A 22,875-nucleotide genomic window follows, 5' to 3' on the forward strand; every position below is an offset into this window, starting at 1 on the left:
GCACATTTGGAAAAGAACTGGTTTCATCTCCATATTTGGCACTAATGTATGTTGTCTTTAATTAACACTTTTATACTCCTAATTATTGTTTCTTAGATTATGCTTAGCTTGCTGCATTATTCTTTTGCTTGTTGAAACATAAAAGAACTCATTGCTAGCTGTTGCTAAGACATGAAGTCTTTTAGTAGGAATCATATTTCACAAGTAGGCAGAAATATTTGGAAAATATTTTCTTCAATGTTGGATGAAGTTTCAGTTTTCAGTTGGATATTTATAGTAACGGCAGCTGCAACTGTTAATTGGCTTCCCACTATGAAACTGTTCCTTCTAACTTTTAAGCCGATATTAGTCTCGTGGCTAAAAAACATATTGGTGCAGTGGAAGTTAAAGGCTAATTCTTTCCTGTAACAGTCCGGTTTCCTTGTAATCTGCTTATATATATGGTGCTTTTTATTTTTAGGTTACTTCCCAAAATATACAACTGGTTTTGTTTTGTTCAAAGAGTAATATTCAACCACTCCCTCTGTTTCAATTTAAATGAGGTAGTTTGACTCGACACGGAGTTTAAGAAAACGAAAAATTTTTAAAACTTGTGATCTTAAAAACTTAAGGGTTAAAAGCTTTGTGGGGCATGTCAATTGTGTGATTATAAAAACTTCTCATTAAGAATAAAATTGGTAAAATTGAGAGTTTAAAGTTGAATTATTTCTAAATTTAGAAATGTGTCATTTATTTTGGAACAGACTAAAAAAGAAAGTACTTTATCTAATTTGTAACAGAGGGAGTAGTTCATTTAAAAGGTACTGTAATACCATCTGCCAAGAAGGCAAAAATGCCATCACCGGAGAAAAGCAATTTAGGTGGAAAAAACGACCACAGTGGGAGTCGAACCCACGACCTTCTGATCCGAAGTCAGACGCGCTAATCCACTGCGCTATGCGGTCCCAATATGCTACATTTCAGTGATAGCTTTTAATATCCCAAGTATCGCTAAAACACCCAAAAACCCTAAATTTAAGTGTTGATAGTAACATGAATTAAAACTTAAAATACAATATATTTTTATTTAATGACTAAAGGACGTTTAATATTCGGATATATAAAAATATTATTTAGGTCCTTTAGACCAATTCACTAATTAGCATAAAAAGGGGGCACATGCCACTTCCTGCTTTGAGTTTCAAACTCTCAATCCACATTCACCTTCCACGGATTTCAATTTTATTTTATTTTGATTTGATATTTGAGTGGGTTTTGCAATAGTAACATTAGATTCTCGGATTGCCAAATAATTAAGCCATATTTGCTTCCGTAATACAACAACATACCTAATATTATCCCACATATTTACTTCCGTAATCAAGAAGTCAAATACAAAATAATCCCGTAATTGGGGTGGGGGTAGGAGGAGGTTTGGTTCTAAGATAGAACTCGATAAACATTGCACTTAGTAAGAATTTCAGGGCTAACATTATCGAGTTTCAGTCAGTATCGTCTGTTATTTTATTTAGTTAATTGTATATTGGAAGACCCTACCTAGCTAAATAAATTTCCTAGCCTTATTCTTTTTTCATATTTAAAAAGGTACAAAATGTGGGACTGGCGGATACATACAAATATTACTAGTATATATGTCGCCTTGTTCAGATACATAATAATACTATTGTCATGAAATAAAAGCAATTTAGTAAAACATGAACAAGAAATGGAGATAAAGAGAATGAAGAGATTTTCTTCTTTAAATTGTGTATCTTTACCTATCTATTAAAGGTCTTTATATAGGTATGAAAAGTGAAGAATCACTATTGTAAATATGTCATTGAACATATCATTAAGCATTTGAGAGGAAGATCATGGATTTACAATCATAACTCCATAAGTATTAGAGTAGTGTGAGTTATGGAGATAATGGAGAGGAGTAGACATCCACCATAAATTAATTTTTCTTATAACACTCCCCCTTGGATGTCCATAGATAATGTGCCTCGTTAAAATCTTATTAGGAAAAAACCCTACGGGAAAAAATAATTCTAGTGAAGGAAAAGAAGTACACATTTAGAAATATGCCTTTTGGTTACTTCGTTAAAAACCTTGCAAGAAAAACCCAATGGGACAAAACCTTGTAAGGGAAAAAGAGTACAACACGTATTAACTCCCCCTGATGAGAGCATCAATTCGCATCGTTGAGCCTTCGCATCCCAATCTTATAGACTAGTTTCTTGAAAGTTGACGTCGGTAGAGATTTGGTGAACAAATCAGCCATATTATCACTTGAACGAATCTGTTGCGCATTGATATCACCATTCTTTTAAAGATCATGTGTGAAAAATAACTTTGGTGAAATGTGCTTTGTCCTATCTTCTTTTATGAATTCTCCCTTCAATTGGGATATGCATGCTTCATTGTCTTCCTACAAAATTGTGGGTAATTTATCACACTTCAAACCACATTTGTCTCGAATAAGACGTATTATAGATCTCAACCATACACATTTGCTTCATGAATAGCAATTATCTCAGCATGATTAGATGAAGTAGCCAAGATTGATTGCTTAGTCGATCGCCAAGATATGACAGTGTCTCCACATGTAAATACATAGCTTGTTTGAGATCAGGCCTTGTGTAGGCCAGATAAATACCGAGCACTGGCATAACTAACAAGATCGGGATTGCAATCACTGCCATATAATAAGCCCATATTGGTAATTCCTTTTAGATACCGCAATATGTGTTTGATTCTATTCCAATGTTTAATTGTAGGAGAAGAGCTATATCTTACTAAGACATTAACTGAAAAAGTTATGTCAGGTCTTATAGTGTTAGCAAGATACATTAGTGCACCAATTGCACTAAGATATGGTACTTAAGGACCAAGAAACTCTTCATTATTTTCATGAGGTCAGAATGTATCTTTATTTATATCAAGCGATCTCACAACCATCGAGTTACTCAATGGATGTGTTTTATCCATATAGAATCGCTTTAAAATCTTTTCAGTGTATGCTAATTGATGGACAAAAATTATATCTTTTATATACTCAATTATTAGACCAAGACAAAATTTTGTCTTTTCAAGATCTTTCATTTCAAATTCTTTCTTTAAACAATCTACTGCTTTAGGAAGCTGGGGTCCCCAGGAGTTCAAATGATATTTATATCATCAACATACACGGCGATTCTAATAAATTCAGATCCAGATCTTTTTATAAAGACACAAGGACAAATTGAATCATTCTTGTACCATTCTTTCAACAGGTACTTACTTAGGCGATTATACCACATGCACCCTAATTGTTTCAATCCGTATAAAGATTTTTGAAACTTTATTTAATAAATTTCTTAGAAACCTTAATATGTTTCAGAACAATTTAAATCCTTCAATGATTTTCATTATACGCATATCAAGTTTTTCATGTATTGCTAGATTAAAACCTGAAATGACTACATCCACCACAGGAGAACATGTCTATATGTAATCAGTGCCAGGATATTTAAAATTTTCTTGTGACACAAGTCGTGTTTATGTCTATCGACTTGACTTTTTTCGAACAAGAACACATTTATACCTCCACTGGCTTTATACTTTTAGGTGTTGGGATTATCCGTCCAACTTCATATTTTTCAGGTGAAGTCAATTTTCATTGCGTATTTTTTATTTGGACAATCATTTATCTGTCCAAATTTCATGACAGATTTGAGCTCAATATCCTCGTCAATAATATTTAGCGCTATATTATATTAACAATATCGTCGACGATCATTTTATGTCGGTTCCATTATTACCCAATAAAGACATAACTTAATGAGATCTCTTTATCTCATTATTTTCAAGTACTCGAGCCTCTCCCATAAAATCTTATGAAGTTTTATGTCGTGGTGCTCTTCTAGAGCACCTGCCTCCTTATTATGACCATTTTGAACGTTTGCTCCTCTCCTTCTTCAATGAGCTTTAACTTTGGAACCGATTAGTCTATTACGCTTTATGCGTGCCATAAAATCTGTCCATCAGGGACGTTATTCTATTTGGAGCATTATCAGCTGAAATATGACATTTAGCTTTGGGTCCGCAAATGCGTCTGGCAATAATTTGCGAATGAATTATTACTTGAACTTCAAGTTCATATTTTCTTGTACGAGGATCTATATGTATTCATAAAAATTCATTCCACGTATCGCTTTTTCAGTTGCCCCCCCCCCCCCCCCCCCAATATTGGGATCACCAATACATATCTCCAATCTTCTTTAGAGACCCATTTTTGCATTGCGGTGGAACAATTAAATCATATATCACATTCATATTTCTAGTTAGAAATTATTTGGTTCCTGACCCTGAACCAATTGTGATACGGAGACCATATCATAACTTGGCTAGATGCGTACAAGTGCTATTGTATATTAAATAATACATAACATACCAAATTTCGTTTTGGATTTTTTTTCCTCATAACCAATGGTTTTAGCTATAATTGGAGGCATATAATTTCTACTAAATTAACTTAGATTTAAACTAGCATTATCAAGATAAATTATCATAATTTATATTATGGAACTGTGCTCTCATAATTTGAGCAAGCAACCTTGCAAAAGCCAAACTGCAAGTTGATAACAAATGCACATGTGGCCATAGAATAGATGCATCTATTAAAATTATATTATAGTAAACGGTTCACATGGAAGGTGACTGGGCCCATATATTTATCACCTTTTATTCGTTCCAGAAATCGAGGGATTCAATCTCAACTTTAACTGGTATGTCATGTGAATATGCAACACAAGAGAATTCTTGAAGAATCTTCTATTTCTTCAATATATGCCAAGTGAATTCTCAATTAATTCTCGCATCATAATTGAATCGTGATGGCCAACCGGTCATTCCAACTAATATTTATTTCAGTAAACTTCTAGTTTATTTGTGGCTTGTGATTGCATCATCATGCTTATACCTGTGTAGTACAGATAGAAGAAAAGTCAAGTAATCTTTCATATTTACCCGGTATGATTATAGTAATATAAAGATATTCAATCTTATTTTTATTTATAGTATCAATATGCTAACCATTTTGGCTAATACATTTGAAACTCAAAATGTTTCTTTTGAGACTTACTACAATATTAATATCATGGACAATTTCATTCATCCGGGTAGTAATAAATTAGTTCTTCTGGAGCTCTTAATTGATCTTCTACTGCAAGATCTTTTGTCACACCATCCATAAAGTGAATGTCTCTTTCACAGAGAAAATCATATCATAATAAATTGTCATGGTCAAAATCATCATAAGCAAAATCATTTCTTGCTTTAATTTTGCCTTTAATAGCTTTTATAAGGCATGCCAAAATACTTTTTGGCGTATCAGATGTACGCAACCAATTACATATTCATGTAACCACACAATAATATTTATTTTTTTTATTTCACTCAATCCTTTCTTAGAGGTAAGTTGTATGGTATGAATCCAATCATGCATTGTATGTCTTTATTCATTACTTTTATCACATATTGCCGCATTCACCTTTAGGAATGGGTCTACATTCTCAATGCTTATCACAAGTCACATTCTCTTCAAGGAATGGATCATAATCAGCAGCATGCTTTATTATTTTTCATATCAATTTGATGGTAAATATTGCCTTCACACTTTGAAGGACTATTTCTAGAACCCTTATTGTTCTCCTTTTTATAATCATAGTGATGACTATTATTATTTTGATCTTTGGAACGCCGACGTTCATTGGTCAACCACTTGCCTTTATTTAGACTTATTATGTGTCGCTACCACATTCATTTCAAGAATGGAGCAAATCAAGTGGGACAATCTTCATACATTTTTCATGAAAAATATATTATTTTTCTTTAATCATCATTACGTCATCAACATGTCATCAACTCTTACCCATATAATGGTATGTTAGGCCATAATGAGTTGGGGCTCAAACCCAACTCTTATAATCACGGTGCACCGGGACTCACACCCGACGCCTTACCCTCATGGTGCATTGGGACTTGAGCCTACCGTCTTATCCTTATATAACGTTTATCACAAATTGTCTGATTCACTTCAGGGAATGTAACATAATTTTACATAGCCATAAATTAAAACTTTAGTAAGTTCAACATATCAAACACTATGATAAAAATAAGTGAATTAAAAATGATAAAAATAAGTGAATTAAAAATGATAAAAAAATATTATCAACGATAATTTTGGTCTAGTAAATACTCATGTACTAATATACTATATATAAACTTATCAAAACATATTATTTAGATATAGTACTATATATCATGAACTACCATTTCATTAACCATAAATTAATCCAAAGTGTAATTAGATATATTCTACTCCAGAAAACAAGAAAGCTTAATCATTGTTACTAGCATATTCTGTATTTACACAAAATATGTCCTAATAGACTAGCTAGTTATAAACCTTGATGATATTACCTTATCTAAGTATTAGTTAATGCACACTGCATCTAGTAGTAGATTAAATAAATAATTTCTAAATTATTGGTTCATATATATGAAAAACAGTAAAGACTGTTGTAATCAACGCATATCATTTCGTGCAAATAAAAAGCCATGGAAACCAAATGACACATGCATATGACTAGTAATTTTGAACATAACTAAAAAGAATTAAAAATATCCGGCAAGCTAAGTCATCTCACTATTCTTGCAAAAGAAAAATTATTCATATCTCGATTGGAGAGAAATTGACTTACTCTTTTAGGAAGGAGATAATACCTTAAAGAAATAGATATCTCAATTGGTAAGAGGATCGTGCTGATAACGTGTCATGAAATAAAAATAATTTAGTAAAACATGAACAAGAAATGGAGATAGAGAGAATGAAGAGATTTTCTTCTTCAAATTGTATATCTTTTCCTATCTATTACAAAGACTTTATATATGCATGAAAAGTGAAGAATCACTATTGTAAATATGTCATTAAGCATTTGAGAGGAAGATCATGGAGTTACAATCATAACTCCTTAAGTATTAGAGTAGTGTGATTTATGGAGATAATGGAGAAGAGTAAATATCCATCGTCAATTAATTTTTCTTATAACAACTATAACTATCCTTGATTTTTAGTTAATTGCAAAACTATGGAATACAGGTAAATTCAACCATGTGGACACCGGCACAAAACATGGAATAATGAAGAAATTATTACTATGATTTCTCTCAGAGCTAATTGCAGTAGGTTCTTGGTGATCTTGAGCATGTTCTTGAATAATCTCCAATGGAACAATGGCACGTTCACATGGAACTTGACTTGTTGGAATATTTCCACCAGTTTCTTGGGCATGTTCTTGAATTGTATGTTCAGAAACATTACGAGTCTCTCTTTCTGAAATAATTATTTCTTCAAGATGAACGTCGAAAATACTTGGCTTCTTACGATTTTTTCTCTCATCGGAAGCAGCAGCCAATCTCATAAAATACTTCTGAGCATGGCTAGCAATTTGAATATGTGTTCTATTAGGCAAGAAATCTTTACTAATCTTTGCCCAATTGCTTTTCCCATGAATCTCCAACCCCTTCAAGAATAATCTGTGTTCATCTTCAGTCCATGGAATTGCTTTCTTGATTTTTCTTCCATAGTTGGCTGAATCTTTTTTAGATGTAGTAGTAGAGATCTTCACGCCGAACAATTTGATGCTCTTGCCTTTCTCACTACATGTTCTTTGGTTATGCCCAATGCCACCACACAACGTGCAGTTCCAGGCCATTGATAATTTTCTCTTACTTTGCTATACGCTCAAAATCAAGAACGAGAACACAACTGGAGAATAGCTTTGGTCCATATATATAAAGAGATAGATGGATGATTTATATAGAAAAGTTTCCTTTTATGCTATGTAAAGCTGCAATGCTTTTATTAGATCCGAGTGAAAATAAAAGGAACGTGGTCTCTCTCGTAGGACTAAGGAAAATATTGACAATTATTTATGGGAAAGAGAGGTCAAGGTCTCAAGGATCATGATTATTACTGTAATAACTTACCATAATTTTTCCTTCTTTAAATCTGCTTTCAAATCCAAACGCCGTGTAATAATTCAAGGAAAGTTATTTTTCCCTGAGATTTCATCTAAATTTCAAATAATCCACTAGATCCGGAAAATTGATCAATAGATATTTTCCTTCATTAACAGCTGATTTTTAATATGTAGTGTTTAATTTCTTTCCAACCGACTTTTTATTGTATTTATTTATGGAGACACAAATCTAAAAGTTATTTACTAGTATATTATATTGCCATAGTAAAGAATAAAGATATACAATTCATTGATCTTTCATGGACAAATAATCCGAATTTTTTTATGGGAAGGAAGTCAAGGATCATAATTATTAGTACTAATAAAAAACCACCGTACGTATTCCTCTTTAAATCTGTTTTAAAATCCAAAAGACACGTGTTATAAATCAAATAAAACGATGAAAATTATTTTGAAGAAATAACACCAGGTGTTTTAATGGTGTTACTTAAAACATAGGCACAATTGATCATGTACATTAGGGTGTACAAAGAAAATCGATAAATCGCACCAAATCTATAATTCGAGTCAAGCCGAGAAAAAAAATCCGACTATGTTTTGGTTTGATTTGATTTGGTGTTAGAAAACAAAACCCGACTATAATTGGTTTGGTTTGGTTTTTACTAAAAAAAAATCAAATCGAAATCAAACCAATCCGACATTACATGCATACAAATTTTAAAAATATTTTATACATAAAAATAATAATTGTAATGTAATTTATAAATATTTTAAAAACTTTTTCATAGTTCTCTCTTTTAATGTATTATTTCAAGCTTAGACTTAGAACTTTTGAATGATCAAATATGTTTTATAGCCCATAAAAGTTAGTAACTCAAATAAAACCCAAAGCAAAATCAAATCAATCATAATGCTAACAAAAAAAATTCAATTCAATACTAAGAATGACAATAGTATTGGATTTTTTATTTTAGTTTTGCATTGGTTTAGATAGTAAAAATGCATAACTTACTTTAAGTACTATTTAGTCATGTAATTAATACTTATTACTTATTAGTCATACTTATTTTAGCATGACTTAATTAGTAATTTTAGATTATATTTATTTTATTATGGCTTATTAATTAGCAATATTTATTTTATGCGATTTCTTGAGTATTTTAGTATAATTATATTATTTTATATTATTTAAATGGGTAACATCTTATATAGCTTTATCCTACTAGGACCTAAACAATATTAGAGCACAAATTATATATTTTATGCTATGAAGATTTTGTCGGAAAAAACTCGAAAAATCCGAGATTGAAAAATCCGACTTTTGTTGGCTTGATTTGGTTTATAGATTTAAAAATCTGAGACAATTGATTTGGTTTGGTAATTGGAAAACCCGAACCAACCCGGCCTATGTACACCCCTCAATGTACATGTTTAGAATTTAGTACTTCGTAATGTATTCTTCTTCTTTGCAGTCTCTCTTCATCCATTCACAATGATCCCAAAACTTTTGCAAAATTTGCTTAATTATCCAAAATTTGCTCCGATTCACTCAAACATGTAGCAACACTAACTAATTATAATAATGTGGCATCGAAATTGGTAAGAGATGCCAGACAACAAATTCTACTACTATGGCCATCTAATAGTGACATTTGCAACTCAAAAGCACCAACTTTGTATGCAACAACAAACTTGTCTAGCGGTAGAAATTATAAAATAATTTTACACAATTACATTTCAAGCTTCAGGACAGTAGCTTGAAATTCGAACTGCAATGAAATTTTAGGACAAAGGCCTGAAGTTTAAACTGCAAGAACTGAAGTTCAAAGTAGGTCTCTGTTGCTTTTTTGGAATTGTGACTATGTTTTAAATACATTGCAATGCTGGCTATGCTTTTAAATAACAGGCCTAAAGGTGACTACCAATGCAACTTACCCATATAATATTGCTGTAGTCATCAATTTTTAAATTATTCCAGAATAATTAATCATCTTATGTCACTTAATGTAAGGAGGAAAACAAAACTGTATCCCACTATTTTATGGCTTTATCCATTCATCACTTCTTTTTTTTTTAAAAGAAATATCCATTCATCACTTGCAATGGTGATTTTATACAGTTTGTATTTGACAAAATCTTTACTTCTAAGTTCTAACGTATTATTGCGTTAGATGTTGATTAATAAACTTTTTTTAACATTTCTTTCTTATTTGTTTGTAGCTTAGAGATGTCGTTTTAACCTGTCCACTTGTATTTTTTCCTTATATGGTAAAACCTTCTCTTTATTTTATTATTTTGATTTTGATTTACTATTCCCTTTTATTTTCAGGTTTATAATAAAGTAAAAATTGATACTTTTATGGAAACGACAAGGCCTTGTTATGATGACTAATTTCAAATGTTATGTTTGGGTAAATTTCACAAATTGTCATATAATTATGACATTTTTTCACAAAAGTCATATAACTTTGTTTTCTCACACAAAAATCATATAACTATGACTTTTTTTCATTAAAGCCATATAACTTTGTTTTCTCACACAAAAATCATAAAACTTTCACTAACTCTCACAAAAATTATAGTGGTCGAAAAAATAATTTTTTCGGTAGTATTTTCTTATTTTACGTTTTTTTTATTTTTTATTTTCAATCTAATAAATAATTATCCAATTAAAATAGGAGAAATATGAGTATATTTTTAGTCGTTCCCAAAAATAATAGCCTATAAAATATATATATATATATATATATATATATATATATATATATATATATATATGTGTGTGTGTGTGTGTGTGTGTGTGTGTGTGTGTGTGTGTGTGTGTGTGTGTGTGTGTGTTATATACATATAATATACACATTCTATATATATTTGGGCTAGCAAATGCATTTAGTTTCGGCCGACCGATTAATTTTATATTTTTCCCTTAAAATGGGAATGACCTTACAATACTCATATACGTAAGTTAAAATAATACTAAAGTCGTTTGGTATGAGGGATAAGTAAAAATAGTGTTGGGATAAAAATTTAATACCACCTTATACCTTGTTTGGTTACCAAATATGGATAGTTATCTCGGAATTAAAATTAGTACCGGGATAACTTATACCTTGTAGGGGATGGGATAATTAGTGTTAGGATTATTATCCTAAGACAAAATAGTGAAATTCACAAAAATAGCCCTAAGGTCATCTTTCCAAATATTCGTTGGGTTCATTTGTTTCTCTTTATGTGCTTGAAAATTATAAACTTTTGCTCATAGACTCCTTTTTCTAATTGAATATTTTTGTGTATTAATGCTTTTCATTTTTATTATGGAAAAATTAGGTTTTCTTATGGATCATCAACTATTGTCCGATATCAGCAAGAAGATTTAGAAGAAGAAATCAGCAAATATATTTCAAAGAATTGAAAACTAGAGCCTCAAAAAATTATTTAATACTTGTTGATATAAGAATTGAAAATTGACGTGTCAACTCGATAAAGAAGCAAGAAGATGGAGTCTAAATAAGATGGAGGTTATTTTTGTAAATAAATAACTTCTTCTTAGAAATTATGCAATGCATGTCATTTTTAATACAATATACCAAATAGTGGATAAAAAATAATCCCCGCATAACCTGCATTCAAACCAAATGACCCCAAAGTGAATTCTTCCCCTGTAAGAAACTTAGTTCGGAATGCATGAGATTTTGATAAAAGAATAAGAAAATAAAAGGTATAATTAGATAGCACTTGAAATAAAAATGCTATCGATTTGAATAAAAATCTTGAAAATAAAAATAAAAAATAGAAGTGTCATGTTTTGAAGGATTTAAAATTCACTTTTAGTATTATTTTAATTTTTATATATGAGTATTGGGTTGGGTGGGCCAGGTCGGGTTGACTCATCCTTATTTTAATTGGATTATTATTTATTAGACTGAAAATAGAAAAATACTACTGAAAAGTTATATTTTCCAATCACAATAATTTTTGTGTGAGTTAGTAAAAGTTTTATGATTTTTGTATGAGAAAATATAGTTATATGACTTTGGTGAAAAAAAGTCATAGTTATATAATTTTTGTGTAAGAAAACAAAGTTATATGACTTTAGTGAAAAAATATTATACTCCCTCCGTTTACTTTTACTTGGCACGTTTTGACTTTTCACGCCCCTTAAGAAATAATAAATGAAGTGCATAATTTACCACGATACCCATATTAATTGATGCATATTTTATTGGATTTGAGAAAATGATTTGAAATGAGTAATAAATATTGTGGGTATAACGAGAATTTTTTTGTCTTCTCTTGATATGATGTCACGACCCCAAATTCCCTCTGTAAGATGTCGTGATGGCACCTAGTCTCTAAGACTAGGTAAGCCTATCAATGCAGAATAATCATAAATATCTGAAATAAATAAATTACAATTCAAATAATTACAACTCCCAAAATCCGGTAGAAATAAGTCACAAGCTTCTAAGAATTTATTCTCTATGTCTCTATACATCAGAGTCTAAAACAATTAAGGAGGCAACATAGTAAGATAGAAAGGGACTCCGGAGTCTGCGGACGCTGGCAGGTATACCTCGAAGTCTCCTCGTACAGCTAGTTTACTGATGCCTAGTCTGATAAGATGTACCTGGATCTGCGCAAAAAGATGTGCAGAAGCGTAGTATGAGTACACCACAGCGATACCCAGTAAGTGTCAAGCCTAACCTCGGTAGAGTAGTGGCGAAGTCAGGTCAGGCCCTACTGGAAAATAAATAATAACATGGTAAAATATTTAATAATATAATAGATAAAATGATAATGGAAATGAATCAAGTAGCAGGTCGCTATTTAATTATACAAAATAATGGCAAATGATATCTCGTAGAAACCAACAAAATTTCCTTTCAACTTAAGAAAATCACAACAAATAATTAACGGCAACTACGACCATAAATTAATATCAACAAGGGCACTCCCGAGGTACCGTCTCGTAGTCCCAAATCATAAATAAATTCACAATATCTCATTTTCTTATCTCACCGCGGGAGCCTTCACAATTTATTTTAAATAAAATATTTTTTCCGAAATAGCATCCCGCATTTAATCCATCCTTATCACACCGCATGACCTCTAGTAGTTCCCTCCTACTAGCCACGCGTATCAAGCCACCCTTATCTCACCGCATGCGTTTCAATACCCAGACCTTATACCACCGCATGCGTATCAATATCACCACATGTCACAATTTGCACCTCAAGTACCCAAATATTTTAATTTGCCAAAGTAAATCAACAACAATATTTTTCCACAATAAAGAGCTCATAGCTCATGCCAACATAAATTATCAATAATATTTTTCCACAATAAAGAACTCACGGCTCCATCACAATGAGTACAAAAATCTTACAAACATATTCGAAAATAAATAATTTAGCAAAATAATATTTCAAATCTTTAATACGTTGCTTCAATACCAAATTTAAAAATGTCAAATACTTCATATTAATAATATTTAATTTAAAGAAAATCAATTTCTAATAATGCATAGAATAAAAGAAACCAAGTTTCAACTAAATAGGTAAAATAATTAGCAGGAAAAGATCAAGCAAATTTTAAGTATACAAATCAAATCAATGATGGAGAATATAACAAGATTTAATAATTTAATTAATGTGCAACAGTGATCTTCACAATTTAAAAATATAATCCTTCACATTTATTCCGTGTACACATTCGTCATCTCGTGTACACGACTTTCATCACATTACAATTAATATCAATCTTAGGAAAAATTTCTCCCACACAAGGTTAGACAAGTCGCTTACCTTGACTTGCTCCAATTTAACCAAGTAGTGTATTTTTTTCTCGATTTTCCGATTCCGGTCAACTCGTATCTAGTCATAATTAATTCGATACAATCAACAAAAATTATAGAATTAATACTATAAGAAAATACTACATTTTTCAATAAAAATTCGAAATTAACTCAAAAATGACCTGTGAGGCCCACGTCTCGGAATCTGGCGAAAGTTATGAAATATGAATGCCCATTTAATCACGAGTCTAACCATACTAAAATGACTAAATTCTAATAACAATTCGACCCTCAAATCCTCAAATCTATCCATGAGGGTTTTTTCAAAATTTTTAAACTTAAATCACCAATTAAATGTTAAAAACAGTGATGGATTCGGGTAATCTAACCAAGATTGAGTTAAGAATACTTACCCCGATGTTTTCTCTGAAAATCTCCCAAAAATCACCTCAATCCGAGCTCCAAATCGTTAAAAAGTCTCATTTTCTAAACTTAAACATTATGTCCAGTGGTTTTTTTTCGCAAACGCGACCCTTGACTCGCGTTCGTGAAGCACAAAAATGTGTTGCCCAACTTTCCTCTTCGCGAACGCAAAGCTTTGCAAACTCATACCTTCGCGAACGCGTCCCTTACCTCGCGAACGCATAGAACAAAAGACCGGGGTTCCCAACTGCCTCACTCTCCTTCGCGAACGCGACGCCACTCACGCGTTCGCGATGCACACATTGCCCTACCCTTCGCGTTCGCGTTCGCGTCCTCTCCTACGCGAACGCATAGTACAAAAATCTCACCAGCTCAGAACACTATTCGCGAATGCGAGGCTCCTCTCGCGAACGCAAAGAAGAAACCAGAAAAATTGCAGCAGCAGATATCAGTTATCTCACCAAGGCCAAAAATGATCCGTTAACCATCCGGAACACGCCCGAGCCCCTCGGGACCTCAACCAAATATACCAACAAGTCCTAATACATCATACGAACTTAGTCGAGTCTTCAAATCACATCCAACAACTCTAAAAACACGAATCACACATAGATTTGAGCCTAATAAACTTTGAGACTTTTAATTTTTACAAACGACGCCGGAACATGTCAAATCAAGTCCGACTGACCTCAAATTTTGTACACAAGTCATAAATGACATAACAGAGCTGTAAAAAATTTTAGAACTGGATTCCGACCCCGAAATAAAAAAGTCAGCTCCCCCGGTCAAACTTCCAAACTTAAATTCCTATTTTAGCCATTTCAAGCTTAATTTCACTACGGACTTCCAAATAAAATTCCGATCACGCTCCTAAGTCCAAAATCACCATACGGAACTGTTGAAATCATCAAAATTCTATTCCGGGGTCGTTTGCACATAATTCGGCATCCGGTCACTATTTGAATTTAAACTTTTAATTTTTCTTCAAAATTTCATATCTCGGGCTAGGGACCTCGGAATTTGATTCCGGGCATACGCCCAAGTACCAAATTACGATACGGACCTACCGAATCTGTAAAAATACTGATCCGAGTCCGTTTGCTAAAAATATTGACCAAGGTCAACTCAGTTGAGTTTTAAAGCTCTAATTAGCATTTTAATTCATTTTTCACATAAAAATTTTCCGAAAAATTTTACCGACTGCGCACGCAAGTCGAGTAGTGATAAATAGTACTTTTTGAGGTCTTAGAACATATAATTAATTATTAAATTTAAAGATGACATTTTGGGTCATCACATATGCGTAAAGTGACAAGTAAAAATGAAAATCTATTTTTAGTATACATGCCAAATAAAAGTGAACGGAGGGAGTAGTTATATGACCATTTGTGAGATTTACCTGTTATGTTTCTTCAACTTTATGGTTCTCTTTTCGGTGTGAATTCACTTTAGTTCATTAAATGGTTTCTTCCATGGTATTTTCCATTAGCTCCATTCTTGGGTACCGTTAGCTTCATTCTTGTTTATCTTTTTTTCTATTTTATATATAAATTCTGTTTTGATCACTTGATTTGGATATAGATGTGTCAATATACAAATTTTGAGGAAGATTGGAGGTGGTTTGGTATCAAAATTCGTAGTTAAAATCGATTTCAAAAAATTCTTCTGAGACACATATATATGCATGTATCACACACATAGGTATACATGGATATACATGTGATACACATTTGATACGAATATGATACATATGTGATACACATATAATTTTTTTCATGTTTCATCTTTTACTTCGAATTTTTAATTCAAACCACATCAAAACTCCGCCAAATCATCCGAAAATTGAGATTCAAACTCATTAAGATGTACCCAATCTATTCTAATAACACCCATTAAAAAAAATTAACCTTTTTGACTATAAATAGCTAATTGACTAATATTGGTAACATTTGACCAATATTAATAATATTTAATGAATTGGCAAATTTTTATAACAAACTTATGCCCCTATTTAAATAATATATGCACAGGTGTTTGATCTGAACCGAAGTTGCTGCTGTTTGAAGTGAATCAAGGTTCACTAGGTAATTTTTCTTTCTTTTTCATTTTCAAACTTACCTGGTTAATGAATGTTTCCCCCCTCCCTCACCCCCCCCCCCCCCCGCCCTAACCACAAAAAAACCCCTCCTCTCTCTCGAAATTTGTCTCCGTTTTAATTCCTAGTAATAGTAATAATAATAATTTATACTATGATATTCCTAAAAGCAACAAAAAAAAAATCATATTACACCAACTATAACAAAGTTCAAAATATTTATCAACGTTTTCTTAACATCTAACTTGCACAATGTACAGACTTCTTAAGTAGTTGTAGCCAAAAAAATAGAAATAAGTTTGTACAACTAAAAAAAAAAAAAAATGTAGATAAAACTGACTATAAAGATTCTGAATAGATGCAATCATATCCTGCATAAACAATCTCTTATCTTCCTCCGTCTTTTAGGAATCTAGTATCCAAAATCTACTGATCCGACTAAGCAGAACGCGTTTCAAGCAGTGCCATTAGGTATATGTGATTGTTAAGTGGTAAGAGCATCAGGAAGATTTGTAGGTGCCCCTAGAATCTTACCACCAACATCAGGAAAGCATTCAAAGCCAGGCATAGTTGTGACATCTCCATTCTTGCTAACCTGAATTGGATATTGCATCAAATGCCCCTTCATCTTCTTGTACTCATCCCCTGAAAATGCATTCCAGTTGTATCTCGCAATCTCATTAACGCGTCTAACACATTCCACTGTCTGGGGCTCCGTCAAGGTATTCTCGATCACTCCAAGATGCTCAGCCCAGAGAGACATCCGATAACCATAGACCTGAATGCAAAAAGATCCATTTCCATTGATTGTGTGGTTAAAGTCGGCGAATTTCACTTATATGCACTGACAGTGTAACACATATTATGTTAGTTAAACTCATGAATATATGAAGTTCTCTTGTCTTGCATTAGCCCCTTAATATGCTCATATACTATGCTTAAAATAACAATTCGATGAATTTAGCCATCCAACTAAACTGCACCAGTAATCCAGTTCTTTGTTGTACTACTTTTACAACTATAGACTTCTTTGAACCACTTTTGTAATGCAGAAAAAGGGTAAAAGTGTTTTAAGTTATATTTCCAAACCTGGCCATGTGGATGACGATCTTTTTTTGCCCATGTGTAATTTGGTTGATAAGCTCCCATAGCAATTTCTGTATCCCTAGAACCACTCAAAGATCTTTGGTTGATATTTGCAGAACCCATCAACACATACTCATCATCTACTATCATTCCTTTTGAGTGTACATATATCATAAATCTCCCAAACTTCTGAGCCAATCCCTGTGACACAGATTTCTCACTTTTACCCTTTGCTACCTCGCGCTTCCCCAGGCAGTAGAAGTTCAAGTAATCCTGAGGATGAAAATACTGAGAAACCCTTGCCTTATCTAGAGCCTCTGCCACTATTTTGTACATCATAGCCATTGTTTGGCTCTGCGATAATTGAAGATTAATCAGAATTATAGTGAGGCTTATGAACAATCAGTTCAAAAAAGCAGGCATTAATTAAGTAGAGCTACTTCGAACCTGCCAGAAGAGAATTTCTTGGACTGGTTTACTGCTTGGGACACCTTCAGGCCACATTGGAACCACAATGTATGCTGCGAAAGGTTCATTTGCTGCTATTTTTCTGGCAATTTTCAGAGCTATTTCCATAGGGACTAGGTTATTAGCTCCTGTTATAAAGATAGAGTACTAATATGTTACTATACATAGACATTCAAGTAAGCTATGAAATTCGCTTTTCTTGTTAAAAGCCATTCATTTGCATCTTAACTCTTAACATTACGGATACAGTTTGAATTAATTTATTCTTAAGAGCTGTTAGTTTATAATTGGCTATTGGACCTCCAGGTAATCATTTGTATAGGACTAATTTGAATCTATGCTAGAAGTTTTAAGAACAATAGATGAAATTGAGTTAAGAAAATTTGCATACCTGAATTTCGGTGAGATGGCCAGCTATATGCAGAACCAAGAAAATACTGATTCTCTACGTAAACAAAGTGCTGGGCAGATCGAATTGCTTTCACATAAGCCAAATGTATGCTTCTTTCTATCTTCAAATTTTTTCCACTGGCAAGATTCTGCAAATGGAGATAGCTAATTTGACATGTTCCATTTTCACTTTCTGACTTCATTTGCCACACATCATCTACCAGCAACAACTTTCTGAAACTAGTAGTAATATATACAACTCAGGTTTTCAAAAAGCTTTAGTTCTATAGTATTATACCTGAGCCTCAGCTTCCTTAACGTCTTTTGGAAATCCTTTTACTGATCCTGAATCAATTGATCGAAATACCTGGGAAGAGTGCACAAGAAATGATTAGAATGAACTTCTAATGATTGACGAATAATCAAATGAAGAAATATGTCTAATATACTTGCACATGCCAACTCTCTGGATCTTGTTCACTTGTGACACGGACCACACGGTCACCATCTGGCCCAGCAGAAGGCATGCGAATTGCTGCTATTCGATCTAATTTAAGCAATGTATCAGATCCTTGTTTGACTTTTCTTAGTTTGAGCCATTTAATGGCCTTGTTAAATCTTTGCTCGAAGTTTGTCAAAACATCATAAGCAGCAGGACCCTCAATTTTACAGTGTAGATCATGCCATGGTTCTCTTGGGCCACCTGAAGTAGTCTGTATATATCATAAGAGATTACAATGATATACCTATCAAATATTAGCTTTCTGAAATGTATATGAAAGAAAAGATAAAGTCAACATTCAATGAAAAACGCAAAAACTACTGTTGTCCGTATTTGAACATAATGGTAAGTTGGTAACTCATCCATTTATTATCTATTATTATTTCAGCCACTATCACATGAAAAGGGAAGGCACTTTTACTTGTTTTCACCTGCAATCGAAATACTAACATGCAGAAATCCAAGCTGTAAATCCATCAAATAGCAAATGGCGTGTATCTTTCATGTGAATAAGAAGCTCAGGCACTAAGTATGGAGAAAAGGTTATACTTATAGAAGACTTTGGTTCCTGAAGAAGTTTAAACGGCTCTTATAAAACCTTATCCAGAAAACTTCAACAGATCCATATTAACAGCTTACCGTGAATGTAGGATTATGAACATCATTTCCAAAGACAGTATCAAGATCGCTGAACAGTCTATGCTGGGGAGTGTCATAGCGGCCATCACATAAATCCAGGCCACCAATAAAAGCAGTGATTTTCCGTTCATTCCCAGGTGCTTCTGTGTCAACAAGCACACATTTCTGATGATGTGTAAAAAGGCTTCCAACAATCTGCAGAAGAAAGTTCTTCTTAATTTGATCAATAGATGAAATCAATGATAATCATGAATTTATCCGTCAAATACTTTCCCCTCCACCTGCCCCTAAGAAAAAAGAAAGTATATATATACCTGTCTCTTCAAAACACTAAGCTTACTGCTGGCGGAACGAGGACAAAGCACACAGTGTACACTTGAGTGTTTAAAAAACTTTCTGGTCTCTTCATCATGAGTCTGCATTACACCTTCCTGAAATCGAGACAATAAAACAAATACATTATTATACTTGCCAAGCAGCTATATGTTCCATATATATATATATATAGAAAAAAGACTGCAAAATGGATTGCCATGAGATATTCAGCCTGAGGCACACATCATTGAATCTGAAATGTTACCGTTTTGAGGAATAAATCATCATTTGAAGTTTTATCATCCCAAATGAGCAGAATGACGCGAACTCCTTCTTGTGACTTGTACTTGAGCAAATCTCCAAGTGTTCGTTCCCCTGCAGACGGCAACGTCCTTGTAGGTTCTCTTACTAGCCGTATAGGATGATATACGGACCAACCAACAACATATATTAAATACTTAGCCTCCAACATGGCATGACAAATGTCTTCCCAACATTTGTTATGATTAAAAACCTTCCCATCATCTAGCAATATTTCAGGAAGTGTTGCATCAGGTACATGGGCATCCTGATAAAGAGTAACATTCCCTCCTTTTCGCAGTGGAAAATAAGTATGCGGTACTCCTACTCTATTGGCCTCACCTCCAACACCATTTCTATATATAGGGTTCTCTGCCACTGGCTTGTATTGGATTGACAGATGCAGTTGAGCACCAGTTTTCAATGGATCCCCAGAAGATCCAAGAATAGGGAACCAACCACTTATTTCTTTACCAACATGAATTTTATCAGCAGGTATTTCCACCTTTCCAATCAGTTCAGCACCTACCCCATCATTGTCCTTGACAAAAAATTCTACCTTGTCAACTTTGTGAGCCACTGGTATGCGTACATGCTCATTCCATGTGGGGTTTTCATCGTTGCGAATCACTGTTGTTCTAGCTACTTTTGCCCCGCCTATACATACAGACACATAGGGGTCACTAGTATCTATTATTTTACGAGTTGCTGATTTATTCCCTGTATCCTTGCTCTTAACCTTTCGCGTTCCAAAAGGACTAAACTTGGAACAACATGCCATGTCCATGTTTGGAAGTGACTTTGCTTCGATAACCCGCAAGTCCAGTTCTCCGTGCAGAAGTACTGAACCTCCAGGTATGTCCATACCATGTTTTCCAGCCATATTTTGCAGCTGATATATTATCAGTAACTCAACGCCTTATTTTCCTTGAATTCCTTGTAGATTTGCATGTATAATGGAATCATAAGCAAAACCACAGAAACTACAATCTTACTTGCTAATACATGTCTAATGCCAACCTCAAATATTTGACATTGTTTTGCCAAAAATGGCAACTGTATGTATCCGCTAGCTCCCTCACATGAAAGATATATAGATCATTCAATTCTCAGAAACAGAAAAGATCTGTGTTATAAAGCTTGCAAGTGTTATACCAAATACATGTCTTTGTCTGGAAGCAAGCATAGAGATGGTCAATTATGCTTCATTGCAATTCCTTCACCGAAGCATATCCAACGGCGTGGAACTGATCCCAACTGGAAAAAGTAAACAGTGTGAAACACATATAGTAACAAAGTAAACATCAATTGTGTCATACATGTTCTATTTTTGTGAACACTTGGAATTGTTCCCAGCTCAAAGGTACCTCCTTAGAGCTTAACCTTTACAAAAGGTTAAAATAATGTCCGCGCGCACACACATAATTACCATATTAATTTTAATTCACCACGCAAGAAAAGATCACAAATCCACCATTTTCGCGAGTAAAAACAATATGTATATCAGATCTCTACACCTTTCCCAGGTTTGTAACATACACGAACAGAAAATATAATTGTAACGAATGCCAAAAGAATGGCATTGATAACAAGAATTTACATAGTCTGTTTATTTGCATGTATATAGGACACACATTATATATAGATCATTAACAAATTTTTCATGATCTGTTTGAGGTGGGGGTAGGGGGAAGAAGAGTATTAGTTTACCTTAATTATTAATAATGATGAGAAGAAGGGTAAAAGAGAAATGAAAGGATCCAAGGAGACGTTTTGAGTTTTGTTTGTTTCAGTAAAGAGAGTCAGCCATGAGAGTCCGGATTTGGCGGGAAATAAGGAAATATAAACAGTTATTGTTGGGGTTTGTTTATACAGAGGCTAATTATACGCTCTGCCGTTCTTATTTTTCCCTCCTTCTATGTCTTTTATTCGTCTGAAAACAATATTTGCAGGAATTGTTGAACTAAAAGTAAAATTGGGGTACAACTATTTCAAAATTCTTGGCAGGATTTAGCAATCACTCGCATACACAAATGAAGAATATTGAGCTTATTTTTTGTTTTTTGTCGTGCTACAAAATTGTTTATCTCCATTATTGTAGTGTCATTGAGATGCTCTCTTTGTTCAATTTCTGATTGACAAGAGAATGGCATGTCATTGATTTGTATATAGTGTGAAATACATAAATTTATTAGTACAATAATTAAAGTCGCGTCGAATATAGAATAAAAAGAAATACCAGAAGCACCATTCGTACTAATCATGAATATATTGCGTTAAGTCCGTTCAACAAATGTTAATTTGAATAATTTCATTGACAGAACAAGAAAATTTCAGACTGTTATAAATATAGTATAACTATATATATTCACCAAATTATTCTTACCTTCTCGTCCTAATTTTGTTATGTACAACTCTTGAATAATGCCTAGGAAACTTAGTTGGTTTAACAAAAGGCAAAAACGGGAGGATAGCTAAAACTTTCATGCGTTATAATTGGTCAAACTAGACTAAGTAGCCGTTAGCAGGGTTCGAAGAGACAGTTGCAAAGCTCATAGCACGAAGCCACAACACCATTGCTTCGTGCTTTAGGAAGTTGTGTGTTTCTTTAAAGCGAATTTTGAGTGACGTTTAATTTTTATTAATAAAAAAAAGCACACATTAAGGTATATTGTTGCGAGAATATGCTGAGGTGGAGATATAGACACCTCCATAGGATGAATGATAAAAGCTACTGGTAGTATTATGCCAAAAAGAATATAATGTAAGCCTTTAAAAAAAGAATATAATATAAATTGCATTTAAAGTCATTATCAATTTAAAAGTTTATTTGACTTCTAACAAATGTTGCTGTATT

The 22,875-nt window shown here is 33.1% G+C and overlaps 2 protein-coding genes and 1 non-coding gene across 3 annotated transcripts; all 3 read right to left on the reverse strand.

The window, feature by feature from the left end:
- Positions 1 to 870: 870 nt before the first annotated feature.
- Positions 871 to 944, reverse strand: TRNAR-UCG (transfer RNA arginine (anticodon UCG)). The gene has a single exon. It is a non-coding gene; the product is annotated as a tRNA-Arg (tRNA).
- Positions 945 to 7,094: 6,150 nt separating this feature from the next.
- On the reverse strand, positions 7,095 to 7,739 carry LOC107828027 (transcription factor MYB1R1-like). Its single transcript, XM_016655276.1, has one exon. The coding sequence runs from the start codon at positions 7,737 to 7,739 to the stop codon at positions 7,095 to 7,097; it is 645 nt and encodes a 214-aa protein (XP_016510762.1).
- An 8,780-nt stretch (positions 7,740 to 16,519) lies between these two features.
- LOC107790804 (phospholipase D delta-like) lies at positions 16,520 to 21,191 on the reverse strand. Its single transcript, XM_016612772.2, has 9 exons — positions 19,984 to 21,191; positions 19,718 to 19,834; positions 19,404 to 19,598; positions 18,712 to 18,975; positions 18,561 to 18,629; positions 18,264 to 18,411; positions 17,852 to 18,000; positions 17,408 to 17,758; positions 16,520 to 17,096 (listed from the first exon to the last, which is right to left on the reverse strand). The coding sequence occupies exons 1-9, from the start codon at positions 20,899 to 20,901 to the stop codon at positions 16,803 to 16,805; spliced, it is 2,505 nt and encodes an 834-aa protein (XP_016468258.1). The 5' UTR covers positions 20,902 to 21,191; the 3' UTR covers positions 16,520 to 16,802.
- Between the last annotated feature and the right edge of the window lie 1,684 nt (positions 21,192 to 22,875).

This window comes from Nicotiana tabacum, chromosome 2 (genome assembly GCF_000715075.1).
Source record: "Nicotiana tabacum cultivar K326 chromosome 2, ASM71507v2, whole genome shotgun sequence".
Classification (NCBI taxonomy): domain Eukaryota; kingdom Viridiplantae; phylum Streptophyta; class Magnoliopsida; order Solanales; family Solanaceae; genus Nicotiana; species Nicotiana tabacum.